At 35.6% G+C, this 17,204-nt stretch overlaps 1 protein-coding gene across 1 annotated transcript; it reads right to left on the bottom strand.

The window, feature by feature from the left end:
* Window positions 1-4,710: 4,710 nt before the first annotated feature.
* On the bottom strand, window positions 4,711-11,110 carry phyl (phyllopod). Its single transcript, XM_075312360.1, has 2 exons — window positions 10,574-11,110; window positions 4,711-6,531 (listed from the first exon to the last, which is right to left on the bottom strand). The coding sequence occupies exons 1-2, from the start codon at window positions 10,709-10,711 to the stop codon at window positions 5,356-5,358; spliced, it is 1,314 nt and encodes a 437-aa protein (XP_075168475.1). The 5' UTR covers window positions 10,712-11,110; the 3' UTR covers window positions 4,711-5,355.
* Window positions 11,111-17,204: the final 6,094 nt, after the last annotated feature.

Below are 17,204 nucleotides of genomic sequence, written 5' to 3'. Positions count from 1 at the left end.
TCCTTTTGGCAGTTGTAGCAACTACCAGTTGGCAGTTGTGCCACCCGACTGATTCGGTCGACACAACCAATATCTCATATGGTGTTGATTGGGTCTGCCGACGACATTGGTTGTTGCTACCTTCATCATTCAGTTGTGTTGCCCAACTTTAATAATACTAATGACCGAATTAACCAATTTCGTCCCAGTTAAATATTATATTTTATTGTATTAAAATATATGTAATAATAAATCTAAATACAAAGTAGTTGACATCAAAAGATGAAAATTGCACTAAATCAACTCATGTACCCTCTGCCATGAATTGGCGAAATCATCCTATACGGCAAGAAATCTTCACTAAAAGTAAAATAAAAATTGATTAATAAATGGAATGGTATATGTTCGTGTTGAAATCAACTAAATACGATAGAACATCGGCCGGGCCTTATCTTAATGATGAAAATCGGTTACTAGCAGATTGCGAATAATTACAAACCACCCTATTTGTGAACATAAATTCACAGTTCGCCAAATGCCTTGGAGAGGTCCAGCCCATTTGCAAAATGTAAAAATGTCTCAAATATACCTAAAGGGTGATACGGTCAAAATTTGGTCAAGGGGAAACGCGTGTATATCGGTGAAATCGTTTATTTAGAAATCGTTTATTTAAAAAATCAAATTAAATTTGTTTGTCAAGTTCAATTAGTATAAAATTCAGGAAAAATATTCAGTTAGGCTTTCGCTTTTCGAAATCCGAATTGCCGGGCCTCACGCTTGACACCTGCTATCAGATTTTGTACAGCCACCTTGTCCACCTTCTTCGCCGCAGAAAGCCAGTTTGCCTTGAACTGCTGCTTGTCCTTAGCAGTTTTTTTTGTCTTCTTTAGGTTCCGCTTGACAATAGCCCAATAGTCAATTGGGCGGAGATCTGGCGTGTTGGGAGGGTTCTTGTCCTTGGGAACCACCTGCACGTTGTTGGCGGCGTACCACTCCATGGCCTTTTTACCGTAATGGCAAGATGCCAAATCCGGCCAAAACAGTACGGAACAACGGTGTTTCTTCAGGAAAGGCAGCAGACGTTTATTCAAACACTCTTTCACGTAAATTTCGTGGTTGACAGTCCCGGAAGCTATGAAAATGCTGCTTTTCAAGCCACAGGTACAGATGGCTTGCCAAACCAGATATTTCTTTGCGAACTTTGACAGTTTCATGTGCTTGAAAATATCTGCTACCTTTCCCCTTCCTTTTGCCGTATAAAACTCCTGTCCCGGAAGCTGCTTGTAGTCGGCTTTGACGTAGGTTTCGTCGTCCATTACCACGCAGTCAAACTTCGTCAGCATCGTCGTCTACACCCTCCGGGATCGCGCTTTGGCCGTCGTATTTTGTTTATCATCGCGATTTGGAGTCACTACCTTCTTGTAAGTCGATAGCCCGGCTCGTTTTTTGGCTCGATTCACGGTTGTAGACGATACACCCAACTTATTTGCGGCATCTCGGAGAGAGAGGTTAGGGTTTCGCTTGAAACTACCGGCAACTATCTTTGTCGTCTCAGCGGCTTCCGGTTTTCGATTTCCCCCCGATCCAGACTTCCTGGCTGTCGACAAACGTTCCCCAAACACTTTAATTACATTTGTAACGGTTGATTTGGCAACTTTTAGCGATTTTGCCAGCTATGCGTGCGAGTAGCTCGGATTTTCGCGATGCGCGAGCAAAATTTTGATACGCTGCTCTTCTTGCTTGGACGGCATTTTGACAACTGAAGAGTGAATTCCAAAATCAAAATAGGAGCAACATTCTACACACACACCTTCAAAATGAGGGGTGTTCAGGTTTTTTAAATGCAAAATTGAAAGAAATACGTCAAGTTCATATTGACCAAATTTTGACCGTATCACCCTTTACACATCTAATTATAATTATAAAATTTTGAAATAAAACTCTTTATTCTTCTTCCAAAAAAAAAAAAACAAATGATATTTTATAAATATGTTAACCCCTATTTTCATGAAGCTCCGTTACTATACCGTTAACTAACGAACTTTTAACCCGTCATATGGACATTGCTGTCATCTTGCCTATATATTCCATATGCCAGTTAAGAACTTAACTGCCGAAGATTTTTCAGTTAAAGTTAACCAGAGAGAATATATTTGCAATTTACTTTCTGTTAACTGGCAGTTAAAGCCAAACGGAGCTACATGAAAGTTGCCGTAAATGATATTCGGCTATGAATAATATATGACAATGGTGTCCTTAAATTAACAGAAATATTGAAACTTTAGATTTAAGATAAAAACGCTTCAAATATAGGCTAAGACTTATTTTGAGGATTTAGCGTTTTTGGTTCAAAGTTTTTTTGGAATTAAGAAAACATTTTTTACTTTGAAGTATTCGTTATAATTTGGATTTTTAAACTGGCATTTGTTCGTACATGGGTACCTTTATTAATAAACCGCGAAAAGAGAATGAAAATTTGATAAATGAGGTCTGTATCCTAATTTTAATGGTCCTAGAGCAGAGAATGAAGCCGCCGAGTCGCGCCGCCGATTTTAGCCGTCGCCGACCCCTTTTTAGCAGTCGACGCCGCCGCCGAACATGTCGACTCATCTCGATTCAAATTTAGCCGCCAATTAATCTAAAATATTGATTTATATCAGAAAAATTTAATAATATTTGTTATATTTTTTGCCAAAATTTTGAACTTTCCACCTTCAATGAATTAGTATCAAGTTGCTATAATAGTTTTACAAAAATTTAGCTCAAAAAATTTGAATGAAATGTAAATTTGATTGTAGGATTGGTTGTACAACTAATCTCATTACAATTCGGAAAACTTCAAATTGATTTTATAATAGATAATTTTGCGCCGCCAAATAGATAATTTTTTATCGGCTTAGCCGTCAAGCCGCCGCCCCCAGAGGCAAATATTTAGTGTCAGCCGCCGCCGACAAAAATGGGTCGGCTTCATTCTCTGTCCTAGAGTTAAAGCCAGATAGGTCGTTAAATTTTTTTTTATTTTAAAGAAGCTGCATCTTTGTCTCGGAATCAATACCAAAATACTTAAGGGAAGGTCAAAATCTTTGCATCCAAGTAAACTTTTTTTGAGTGTATCAACATATAAATCATAAATGCAGATTTGCAAAATTTTAGGCAATTTTAATATTTCCAATATTTTTTACAAATATTATGGTCCGTCCTGGTTATTAAACAATCTACACTTTTTGTGGAAGTTTAAACAATTTTGTTCAAATCGGTTTGTATTCAAATATTTGTATATGGGAATATAAACATTTATATAGCTCCTAACAAATTTGAAGGTGTTAAGATGGTATCAAACATTTTGGTATACATAGTGGTGAAGGATATAATATAGTCAGCCCCATCCGACTTTAGATTTTCCTTACCTGTTTCTAGCTATTTTTTGGGCAAATCTAGCGGCTTTTGGTGAAACAATTCTGGCAAGGCTGCAGAGTACACTACTTTAAGCAAAATTTTTAACTAATTTTAAGTAGACACATGAACTGCAAAAGAGTTAAAAATAATAACACTAGGTAACAAATAACAAAATTTTCTCTGTGATTTGTTTCTATCATATTTTTTCTTATTGATTTTGACCTACTAAACACGAAAATGTGTTTTAAAAAATTTTCTGTCGATTGGTTTTCGAGATAAAATTTTTGTAATTTTTTTTTAATTTTCGGAGGTACATCTACAATTTTGAGCATATCTTTCGTCTTATTTGACCTATTTGATCCTAGTGCTACTCAAATTGAGCCGTCTACAACTCATTCTCAGAAAATTTTCAAATCGGGTAAGTAGTTTGGATGTTGGCGGCTTAAAAAAGTTAAAAAACGGCGTCTTTTTAGTAAAAATGTGACAGAAAAAAACATATAAAAATTCATATAAAATAAAAAACACGATGCTAAGTCCGCTATTTGTTGTAAGATTTTGTTAAGTAAGGGCTTATTTTCTTTGTAAAAATTTCAGCTATATGTAAAAAACCAAAATTGCTGTTAGCATCGTGTTTTATATTTTATATGAATTTTTATATGGTTTTTTCTGCCACATTTTTACTAAAAAAACACCGTTTTTTAACTTTTTTAAGCCGCCAACATCCAAACTACTTACCCGATTTGAAAATTTTCTGAGAATGAGTTATAGACGGCTCAATTTTCTTTAATTTGAGTAGCACTAGGATCAAATAGATCAAAGAAGACGAAAGATATGTTCAAAATTGTAGGTGTACCTCCAAAAATTAAAAAAAAAAAATAAAAAAATTGTATCTCGAAAACCAATCGACAGAAAATTTTTTAAAACTCATTTTCGTGTTTCGTAGGTCAAAATCAATAAGAAAAAATATGCTAGAAACAAATCACAAAACGACTGTTGGCTAGTGTAATTATTACGAGATTTTCATATAATTCTTGAAATTTGAACTAACTGAGCAGAAGTGCGATTAACTAAATTTAAGTTCAAAACTTGTCATTAATTATGAGCTACTTTTTTCTGTGCGATAAATTGCAATTTCCGGAATCACTGTGTGACACCGTCCCTGGGTCTTGAATAAGGCTCTGCCCAAAAAAAAATCAGAAAATCTAGTTTACTTTGGTCGTTAAATATTTTTTATCGATTATTCACTCTTAACTAACTTCAACGTCATAAAATCTATTTGTAAAAATAAATTATTTTCCTTCTTGTGTTATCCACTAAAATAAAAGATAAACAAAATAATTTTCAATAACATATTTTGGTTTATTGTGGGTGTTTTCATTCATAGTTTTGAACTTCTTTGTTCTTCCATGAATTGGTGTCTTTTCGAGAAGATCAATACCGGACATTTAATATACATGGCAATTATGTGGTAGTGAGTGAGGTAAAGTGAAGTGAATGACAAACTAGAATTTCTAATAAATTATATACAACTTAAATTAAATAACTAATGCATCTAAAGTGCACCAGAGAAATTTTATATGAGTGCCTCTCCGGTACTCTATCGATATGTACACAACAAATTGAACTAAATAAATTTACAAACAAATGTGAAGGACTTACGAAGTTAGTCCTTTCGCTCCACGGATGTCATTTCGACTAGTTGACTTTAAACTAACAAACATATTCGATATGAAGTGAAATTAAATAAAGTAAAGAGTAATGTGAATTTACAATATTATGAGTGTCTTTCCAGCAGAAGCAAGTACAATAGCACCCAGAAGGAAAGGAGAAGAATGCCATAGCGGCCAAAGGTCAGCAGGAGAGTGTTATTTGATGAGACTATAAATTTGACTAATTTGAGTTGCATTAATTTTTGGTTGTTCGCTTGATTAGATGATTGTGGGAATCAAATTATTTCTGCTCACTGCTTTGCTTGAATCCTTAGGCCAGTGTTATTGATAGTCCTTCGGGTAAGTTCAATGCTGATGGGAGCCGACTAAGGTGATGTTGTTGTGAATTGTACGTGCGATACACCTCTGTCATGCGGTGGTCTTTTTCTTGAGCATTTTCTCCTTCTTCATTATCTCCTTCACACAAGTCGATAACTTCCGCTGTCTCGGAAACTTGAAACGTTAAACATTTTCTGGCCCCAATGGAATTCACATGTGTAAATTGATCCGCCAGAGAGGGTAGAACTTCCGATATGCTCGAATCAAAGTTCAGCAAGATTTCGTCATCCTCAAGGGGTCGTTGCCACTTGGACGATGTTAACTTGGTAGGACTCATAATTTGTGGTAAGTGTTCAGTGATGGTGGTATTGCTTCCGTTTCCGTTGGGAGATTCTCGCGACAAATGGGTTCCCAAGCGCCTGAGCATTGCTACCACTTTGCCATCGACCGTTGGTTTAGGTAAACGAAAGTGATGTGTTTGCTGGTTACTTTCAACTGCTGCTATAGGACTTTGGTTCTGGGTTGCATTGCTGCCAGCGCCTGGTGTTAGGTATGTTGTAGTTTGCAGGAGAGGAGCTTCCCTCATAGCTAACTCACGTTCGACTTGCACAATGCTACGCATATAGTTAGCCTTAACGCGTGTTAGTTCTCGACATTTGCTGCATTTCGCCAATATCTCTTTAGGCTTAAAGAGCTTTGCTGATCGACTGCGTACTACAACGAATTTGCCACAAGCGCACATCAACATGGTTTTATGTTGCAGCCTTCCACGTCGCCCTCCAGCCAATTGCAGGCGAAAGTTGCGTTTATTGAAATTTATTTTACCAAACGGTTTGTCCATTTCAACTTCTGCCTCGGCCACAAGAGTCATGTCATCCGCTGCATCGGGCCTAGTCGTTGCTTGATTCCCAACGATAACATCCTGGGATTGATCAATGGATGGGGCCTGTGTTTGTTGAGGACTAACACGGACCATTGGCCTACATATGGCTATCTGCTTCTTGGAGCCGGAACTCTTTTCATCCTTCATGACATGACCGCTATTTAGATGGGATCGAAAGGTGCCCGATGGACTTTCGGCGTCATTGCTGTTCAGGGCCTGTAATGAATGCCAGTTTATAAGCCAATTGTTACAGCTGAAGCACAGGTATTTATCTTCATTTAATGGCTGCAAATAGAGAGAGAGAGCAAATACAAGTATTCCATTAGTTAAAGTCTTTGCATATTTCCGGCATTAGATGGTTCAAGGTTTCATTTCAATAGGTCCTAATTGCTAACCACAAATCAATTACACAAAGTGAATAACTGTGACGCCCTATGAATTTGGCAAGAAAGGGAAAGCGGGCATAGTTGTAGGGTGTGCATGACTTTAAGAAATCCCATTGGTAATGACCATTGGATTTGGAGTAATTATCGAATGGAACATGATTGCTTGCATGCTATCTGCTTGGTAGCATATGGTACGTGGTGTATATATCAATAAAATATAGCTTGTATTCATTCGGGCAAAACCACCTGCCTCCAGATGACGATCACCAACAACACCATAACAAAAGCCACAGAAAGCAGCACAATTTTGCTGCACCAAAGGTTGACCAACGTGCATGGTAAATAAAAACAAAAAACCAATGACTGATAACAGCAGCTGCCGCATGCTTATTGCATGGAGTCCTGGCTAGTGAAACAACACACATACAACTCAACCCTCTGGTTCAAAGCAAAGGTGTTTCTAGTGAACAGCTTGGCGCGCTTGCGCTTTGAAATCTACAAGAGTGCGTGCGTGTGAGTTTACCAATGATAACAATGCCCAATTGTTACCTGGGCAATCGTTATTTCTAACGATCTGCTTACAAGGTAAACGTAGGGATATATGCACCCATGAGCATTAGATCCGTTGTAAACCCAAAAGGAGGACAGATGACGCGTGTGGTGTATGGTAAAAAGGATTTGGAAACATACACACATTAAAAGGGCTTAATCACTTTTGAGCATATGACAACAGGCTGTAGCAGCAACAAAGTCTTCCATCAGGCACCAACGAAATACGTTGGACTGTAAATGCATAAGAAGTAATCACCAGGTGCAAAATACATTTCCACACAAGCAGAGGCCAGAGGCTTGTGATAAGGCATTGTAAAGAGCAAAATTATAACAACAGCAACAACAACAGACAAAACATGAGAGATGTAGTCCAGCAGCAAAGGTGCTATCGCTTATTACCTACTGGATGTGGTACAAATACAGCTGTCGCTAGTCGTCCAATTTTGCGTTGCGTAGAGAAGATCGATGTTGTTGAAGCACAATCATTTTGAGGCATCGAATGTTTGTTTTCTTCCAAACAACTGACCCGCACAAAATTGGAGCATTGACCAAATATCAAGCAAAACTAAATTTAAAGTTAATTTCACTGTGGTTAGTATAGAAGGAATTTCACCTTATTACTTAGATGTGATTGAGCCAATGACTTCAGACATTACAATTTCGACTCAATCTAAACTGGAAGAGATGGAATCAGCACAGCATGCACGTTTGTCTTAAAGCAGATTTTAGATAAATTAAATTCCCTATTGTTACTATAGAACTTCACTTTTTAAGGGCAACCGAAGTCAAAGATACAACTCTCTTGTTTTATTTGATCCCAGAAAAGGACTTAAATCACAAAAGGCAACATTGTTCGTCTGAAATTTCATCTCGAGAAAGAGAAATTATTTTTGGGTTGAGGTGCTCGGTGATATTCATAACCCATCTGTCAATTGAATCACAGAACGAACCTTTTGGTCCAGGACGATTTGTAAGAAACCTGATTATGTTAATATCTACATTCCATTTAAAAAAGCAGAATAAAGTCAGATCTTAATAAAATTCGCATGTGGTATTCTTTTGCGATTTCGTTGTGTAGTTTTTCATTATTATTCCCCATGTTCGGATATTGCCAAATTTTTGTTTTTAGTCCTAAAACACATAAACTTAAAATATAGATCCCTTTGATGAGAAGTTCAAATTAGACATGGATTTAAGTTCGAGTATCAAGAACATAAAGAAATTTTATAGCATTTAGAAGTTGATTCGACATTATTCAACTAGCGAAGGCTTCTTTGATATAACAGAAGTTTAACGACTGTAATTTTTTAATTTTTACTACTACGATCCTCAGTAATTGGAGGTTTATATACTTGTTTCGGGGAACCAACAGGAGATATAAATAAAATTGAATTAAAGTCGGCTAAATTGGGTTGAGGACGACAAACTATAGCTAGGGTTGCCATTAATCAATTTCCCCATAATTAATCCTCGGTCCGTGTTTTACCAGTTGATAAAATATTCATAAATACAAGAAATCTACCCTGAAAAAAGAGATATTCTTTCTGAGGTACGAACTATTCGGTAAATGAAATTTTCTTTTTAACAATACATTGTTGTTTAAACAACTAAAAGAGTTTGGAGACAGTTTTTCCCAACACTTGCCATAAATTCGGATTTATTTGCTCTTAGAGAAAGGGAAATCCAGTACATAAGTGTCAGTTTTAACTGAGAGCAAATTCGTTTCTATAAAGAGGTGTAGCCTATTAGACTTGTTCTTCCCTACATATCCCTCCGCCCAAATGATATGGTCATTGAAAGGTGGTTGATATTTATATTGTGTTCCGAAATTCCGAAAGCTACAACGTAGTTGTTTGGTTTTTCTTTTGCAAGCAATTTCGAAAAAATTGCACCTAGAATCGAAATCGCCATAAAATTTAAACAATCCTAAAGCCAGACTCTGTTCGTGTGTGCAATTTTAACATTTTATACAATTATACAGAATGTATAAGGAAATTTGCAAATCTCAAATTTCTCTCATTAAGATCCATCATCGTTTAGTGTTCTATTAGAATTTTCTCCACAATAATTTTTGCAAGATTGCCAATTTTGCTTTTCTTTTTTACTAGAAATATGCTCATTTGTAGCAGCCAGATTTGTTTGAACCTGCATCACACTTTAGAGAAGCAGCTGCTGATTTCTGCAGTGTCTCACAAACAAAAGGACCTGCATTAAATACACAGCAGCCGTATGTCGCTTCTACCTCGTCATTACCGGCATATGGCAGCTGACAAAATTGTTTTCCGTTTCACAAGGGAATGCAGATTGCTAACAGCAAACAACCTGCTTATGAGAATTTTTAAATTTCCCCAATAACAGAAAAAGGTCGGGCACAACGCATACCACATAAACGGGTAGCAGCATGGAATAGAAGAACTACAAGAAATATGGTTGTAGTTATCCATGGATATGTCTCAAATTTCTCAATGAAGTAGAGTAGCTACTTTGCCAACACCAACACGTCTCGTTTATGGACAACATGTGATCGATATTTTCGATATTTTCAAAAGGATACCAACATGAACGACAACAAAAACAAAAAAGCGACAAAACAATACCCTTATACTTGTACAATTCAAATCCGCCATCGATCATCCTGTTATAGGGCGTCAGTGTGTGTGTTGTTGTTGGTCTACTCTGGCACTGAGAACTGAATGGTGTCGAGTTACAAAGCGATATGTGGGAATCATGAGAACAAGTGACATCTGCTATTTTATGAAATTTTCGAATATCCGGTACTAAGAAACAGATTTAGTTGACCAAGTAGCCTCAACATTGAGGCAAGGAGAGATTTTCGGTTAGTAGCCACTAAACTGTCACTTATTAGTTGTAAATCCAAAGGGGGGAAGGAAATCGCGGCTTTTACTACTGCTGACTGAGAGTGGATATATCGAAATGAGTTATGACCTTTTTGGCATTGAATAAAATCGGACGAATAGATATGGATGTGGCCAGTGGCGTTATGGTAATAACAAGCCTTAGTGACCTAGAAAATAGTCCCTTTGTCTTCTTATGCCAAAAAACAGTTAATGATTGAAAAGTTCCTGTGATAGCAAAAATGGTGTGGAAGGATGCTGTCATGTGTAAAGCAATGGTTATTTTGATTGGGTTGATTGGGGTGGAAGCTTTCAAGTGGAAAGTCAATCACCCCTGCTTTCCATTGAAACAAGAAGAAGAGGCAAAATGGTGGTGACTCATGCATAAGGATAGACAAACAGAGTTCCTATCCTGGTCTTGTATTGATTTTTTTCTAATTTTTCAAAACCAATAAGTTTCTCCATATCCGTAAAATTATATTTGAAACCCACAATTATCCTTTATAATCGTTGCGTTGATTTGTTTATATTTACCTGGAATTTGAATTTCGCTTGTATAAGCTGGACAATATTTGGTCCACTGCGAGGTTCATAGATATTTATCGTCTGATTTGTATGGCAGCCGCATATGAGGCAGGTGCGTTTGAGATATTCCGAAGGATTTTCCGACATTGTCACTTTCCGTTTTTAATAGAATTTTTCTAAGCAATACGATGATTATTTATTCAGCACACAAAAGAAATTTTTAATTATAAGTTTTGGTACGGTCACGAATCAAATTTATATTTTTCGTCTTCTCCTTGAATACTTTCTTCTATCGGCGGTTTCTATACCAATCCTTGGGATACACAAATAAAATTGCGCAAAAATACCCAACAAATGTTCGCACACACACTGTCTCTCTCGCTCTCGTATGTAGTACGTCATTCAGGATTCTCTCGACTCACTTTCCTCTTATTGTTTGAGAATTTCTCTTTTGTATGAGAGACGTTTTTTTAGGTCTAACGTTGTCAATGCCCGAGAAGTCGTATCGAAGCGAACCCCTACACCGTTGTCGGTTAGTACACGTCCTTCGCGTTATAAGGTTCAAATACGAATGAAACCAAGTTGCTGCTGTTTGAACGTAGCTGGCTTTGAACCTTTTTTCCTTGTTTGTGTGGTATCAACGTTTTCAACCACTGCTCTTTGCTATGCTGGCTGGTTACCTCTTTTGTCTTTTGCTTGCTGTTATTGCAGAACCAGAGTGTGGAACAAAGGTATCAATCAAAGATAGATTGGAATATTTGTATGGTTGTGTGTACTCGAGTGTATTGTTCTTTCGAGGAGGACTTGTGGCCTTTTTTCGTAATACAAGATACACCGTTAATAAAAAGGGATTGTTTTGCTCTAATTCCATGAATTAACCATAGACCTATTCAATGTAATTGTTGTCGTTAACTGCAAGACTGGGTTAAGTTAGAAGATTATTACTTTTTTTGAGTCAAGTTTTTTATTAAGTTGAACTATTTTTTTTTGAACATTTTTGATATTACTTTTAGGAATTATGGATGGAATTGAGGCTATGAAAATTTTTACTTTATATAAATTCGTTATTCCATTGTTTAAATTTTTGGTCAAGGAATAGTTACAATTTAGGACAGACTTTTTCGACGGATAGGCGTGTTACGGACTCGAGGGGGAGGGGGGGGGGGTGGAGTTGGCGATACAAAATTTTAACTTCCCAGAATATTTGTCGGACAAATTTTTTTAGTCTTCAGACCTTAAATACTATCCGACGAGAACCGTCAAATTTCTATTTATGTTTCTGGGAAATGAAAATTTACACCAAAGATGTTTTCATTTATTTATTGTTAAAATTATTCCTTGAAGCCAAACAAAGTTCATTGAGAGGAAACGGGTACCAAAAGAAAGACGTGTGTTCATGCAAATCAAGATGATTAAAAAATAAAATCTGTAGGATGCCTTCATAACGATCATACAAAAGAGTTCTGATATAACCTGTATTGCGATGTATCTTTCTGGCTCAAAAATGTATTAAAAATCGAAGGAAATCGGGTGATAAGAGCAACTTCTAGAACAACTTTCTGCTCATTCAATTTATTTTAAAGAAAATAATCTTTTTGAATAGGTATTTTGGATTATTCTCTTTTCAAGTGCCAAAAATATATATATCCTTAATTTAGTTGACCTTTTGTTTTAATTTATTTATTAATTTCTTATTTCGGCTTGAGGTCCTTAGAAGTCAATTGTCAATTTACTTTCTTTAAGGACGGATTTTCTCCATTTTTTTGTTTATGTGTTAAAATGTAATTCCCAGTCGAAGACTGACGATGTTAGTCGAAATATTGGAAAAATAAATTTTGCAATTAATCAAAACTCGCAAAAGGATTTTTTAAAGGACCTCAAGCCGAAATAAGAAATAAATAAACGAAACTGTATAATTTTATTCTGCTTTTACTGATTCATTTTTGATTTTAACGGCTAAGCTCGAACTTAGTATCCAAGTTTAAGGAAAACTACTACACTGAACGAAGAAATGTGTTTTCTGAGGAAAAAAAAAAACAGACTTTAACAAGTATATACAGCAGAAAGTTCGACCGGACCGAATCTTAAATACCCACCACCATGAATCAAATATTAGGGTTTCCTTTGAAATTTCAGAGGGGTTTGAGGACAGATCAAGCAGAGCAGTTCAACCAGTACACTTCCTGAATATAAATAAAGATTTTACCTACACTAAAAAAAAAGTGAACTCTCTATTTCACTAAAGCCAAATTAACTTTATTTTAGTTCATGGAATTATTATGTTTAGAGAAAGTTTCCTTTAATCTAATATTTTTTTGTGTACGTTAGTTAAATTAACAAAAAGCGAGGAAAAAAATATTCTCAAATGAAGCATAAAGATTAACTAAATTCGTGTCTTCCACAAAATAGTTCAGAATTTCTTTAAATTTGTAAATTTTACCAAAAATGCGTCCATCATGAACTTCGTATGTCACTAAAGACATTCTTGCAATTTTGAACTCAAAGTTTTTCCTTCAAACTACAAAATTTTCTTTAACATGTGAAAAAACTTAGTTATGTCTAATAAATTTTCTTGAATTTGTCGAAAAATATTTACTTATTTTTATGAAATCGGAGTGATGCCAACATTTGTAATACTGTTTAGTTAAAATTTTCTACAAATATTCAAAATTTTCTAAAATTAACCGAAAGTTTTCTCCCTGGTGGGTTCACTGTTTTTTTCAGTGTATGAAGACTATATCAGATTCTCGATTTATAAGAACCATTTTTTTTTGAGTTTTAGAGGAATCATTAACATCTCTTGTAAGTGTGCAAGAAAATTATAAAATAACGTCTTGATTTGAAATCTTAAATCTGTAGATTTTCACCCGAAAAGTAAAATGTGAAAATTTTACATTGAGTTTCAAGCAATTTTCATGATCAGTGCGCCTTCTATACCCTCAAATGGACCGATAAAAACTTAATCCGATACACGTTTTTGTGAGCCTAAAATACCAGAATATTTACAATTTCAGGAAAATCGGATAAAAACTACGGCTTCTAGAAACCCAAGGAGTTAAATCGGGAGATCGTTCTTATTGGGGCTACACTGAAATATGGGCCGATATTCACTGTTTTCAGCACACCTCTTTATGGCCCGAAAATATCTCTAGATTTCCAATTTCAGGCAAATTGGATAAAAACTACGGTTTCTATAAGACCAAGACCCCAAATCGGGAGGTCGGTTTATATGGGGACCATACCAAAACATGGACCGATGCTCACCATTTTCGGCACATCTCTTTATGGTTCTAAAATACCTCTAGATTTAGAATTTCAGGTAAATTGAATAAAAACTGCGGATTGTAGAAGCCCAAGAAGTAAAATCGGGAGATCGGTCTATATGGGGGATATACCAAAACATGGACCGATACTCACCATTTTTGGCACACCTCTTTATGGTCATAAAATACCTCTAGATTTAAAATTTCAGGCAAATTGGATAAAAACTACGATTTCTATAAGCCCAAGACCCAAATCGGGAGGTCGGTTTATATGGGGACCATACCAAAACATGGACCGATACTCACCATTTTTGGCACATCTATTTATGGTTAGAAAATACTTCCAGATTTCCAATTTCAGACAAATTGGATAAAAACTACGGTTTCTATAAGACCAAGACCCCAAATCGGGAGGTCGGTTTATATGGGGACCATACCAAAACATGGATCGATTCTCACCATTTTTGGCACACCTCTTTATGGTTCTAAAATACCTCCAGATTTCGAATTTCAGGTAAATTGAATAAAAACTGCGGATTCTAGAAGCCCAAGAAGTAAAATCGTGTGATCGGTCTATATGGGGGCTATACCAAAACATGATCCGATACTCACATTTTTTGGCACACCTATTTATGGTTCGAAAATACTCAAGATTTCCAATTTCAGGCAAATTGGATAAAAACTACGGTTTCTATAAGACCAAGAAGTAAAATCGGGAGATCGGTCTATATAGGGGCTATACCAAAACATCGACCGATACTCACCATTTTTGGCACACCTCTTTATTGTCATAACATACCTCTAGATTTCAAACTTCAGGCAAATGGGATAAAAACTACGATTTCTATAAGCCCAAGACCCCATATCGGGAGGTCGGTTTATATGGGGACTATATCAAAACCTGGACCGATATAGCCCATCTTCGAACTTGACCTGCCTGAAGACAAAAGACGAGTTTGTGCAAAATTTCAGCACGATTGCTTCATTATTGAAGACTGTAGCGTGATTACAACAGACAGACAGACAGCCAGACAGACGGACATGGTTATATCGTCTTAGAATTTCTCCCTGATCAAGAATATATATACTTTATATAGTCGGAAATCGATATTTCGATGTGTTACAAACGGAATGACAAACTTATTATACCCTCCCTCACCATTCTATGGTGGTGTATTTAAGTATTTTACGAAAGTTATCGGAGTAATAACAAGAATATAGCGCACTGAATATGACTCTTTTTTATCAAGTGGGACTAATTTTGTTTGTTTATAGATCAGATGCAGTATACGTGTATTTAAAATTACAAAAATAACGGGTAGCTCATAATTGTTTGACTTTAAACAGTTTTCCTCATATGGAGACAGAGGACAGTAACGGTTTAAATGCGTTTTTTGCTTGATACATAAAATAATTTCTACTTGAAGTCGAGTCTGAATTTGGAAATTTAAGTTGTCGTTAGCACGTTAAAGGACTTTGATAGCTCATTAAGAAAAAGCTGAAAAAAACTAATAAATTCAAATTTGACTCGGAATCAATACCAAAATCATTAGTGTAAATACAAAATTTTTGGAAACTGGGCATTCTTTATTTCAGTATATGCAAGAAAACCCAAGTAAAAAAAGTCTAAAGTGTAAATCGCGCGAAAGATTTATATGAGATCTATATTTAAATATGAACCGATTTCAACCAAATTTATCATATTTCAACCAAATGTTAATTCTACTTCTCGTGCAAAATTTTACGTAAATCGGAGTAAAATTCTGGCTTCTGTGGTCATATAAGTGTAAATCGGGAGAAAGATATATATGGGAGCTATATCCAAATCTGAACCGATTTCAACCGATTTAGCATGCATAGTTAGAATATTAATTATAGTAATTTTGCGTAAGTCGAAGTAAAAATGTGGCCTCTGGGGTCATATAAGTGTAAATGGGGCGAAAGATACATTTCAGAACCGATTTCAACAAAATTTGGCATGCATAGCTAGAATATTAATTGTACTCCTTGTACAAGATTAAACTGTGGCCTCTGGAATCATATACGTGTAAATAGGGCGAAAGATATATCTAAATCTTAACCGATTTCAACCAAATTTAGGACACTTTACCACACTATCAATTGTACTCTTTGTGCAATATTTGATGTAAATCACACTGGCTTATAAAACTGAAGTTAAGTTTTTTTTTCAACTGGCAAAATTTGGACGAAAATTTCTTACAAAAAATGTATCTACCAAATTTCAAGTATTTACATATATATATTTGTTGTTTGATGTTACAACAACAAGTTTTACTACCACCGTGGTGCAATGGTTAGCATGGCCCCACAAGGTCATGGGTTCCATCCCAGTTTCGAGCAAACGAGCGGTGGTGTTGAATGCTGTTCGGACTCGGCTACACGCACAGAAAAAACATGTTTGAACATGGTTGCCGCATCCATTTAATGCTTATCTGGAGTAGGTAATTGTCGCGAAAACCATGTATTTTGTCTTTGTAAAAATAATTTTCGAGCGGAGAAAAATATATGTTGGCAATAAGCATTTAAATGGTTCTCAAACGCCGCAAACATGTTCTATTATTTAAATGATAGAATTTGAGACCATTACATGGTCGGGAAAATCATGTACATGACATTCAATTTTTTTACTTTTTTGCAGAGAAAAAAGTATTTTTATAGGTTACGTATAGACATGTCTAGAACCATTACATGGCCATAAAGACCACGTACATTGTTTTCGTGACCATTTAATTTTTTAATTTTTTTGCAGTGAAAAGAATTTTATAAAAACATTGAGCAGGTACACACGATTTTCATTTTGCGCGTCAGTCGCGTGTTGATTGTTTCTTGGAATGGACGGAGAATATCGAATTACTGTGTTTTGTTTTAATTTATTTATTCAGAAATGACACGTGGTTTTATGTGAACACAAAAAAGGAAAGAGTAATTGAAAGAAATGTACCTGTTTTTTGTTCTGCATTTTGAAACATGGTATCATTTATATTTATTTGCAGTTACGTGATATCTGCGTTGGTTCATTTGCACGACGCAAATATGAAATGATTACTTATTATTGAAATAGAGCCAAATTAGAGTGTATAAATATATGTGATGTTTGTTTGCACAACATTATAAATACAAATAAACAATGAAGTACTTTATAAATAGATAAAAATAAATAAATAAACTTAATTTTGTGTTTTCTTTTCTTAAGTGGCGTCTTTTTTTCGACGACGAAAAAAGTTTTTTCATAAAGGTTAAAACATTTTAGGTTGTGACCATGTTATTTTAACTGGAAGAAAAACATTTCTGACTAATACCATAACATCTTAGATCGTGACCATTGTCTTTGAATGGAAACAAAATTCTTTTTATCA

The sequence above is a fragment of the Haematobia irritans genome, chromosome 5 (assembly GCF_050003625.1).
Source record: "Haematobia irritans isolate KBUSLIRL chromosome 5, ASM5000362v1, whole genome shotgun sequence".
In the NCBI taxonomy this organism is placed as follows: Eukaryota; Metazoa; Arthropoda; class Insecta; order Diptera; family Muscidae; genus Haematobia; species Haematobia irritans.
The sequence above is the reverse complement of the archived record's forward strand: the minus strand, read 5'-3'. Positions and strand labels throughout refer to the sequence as shown.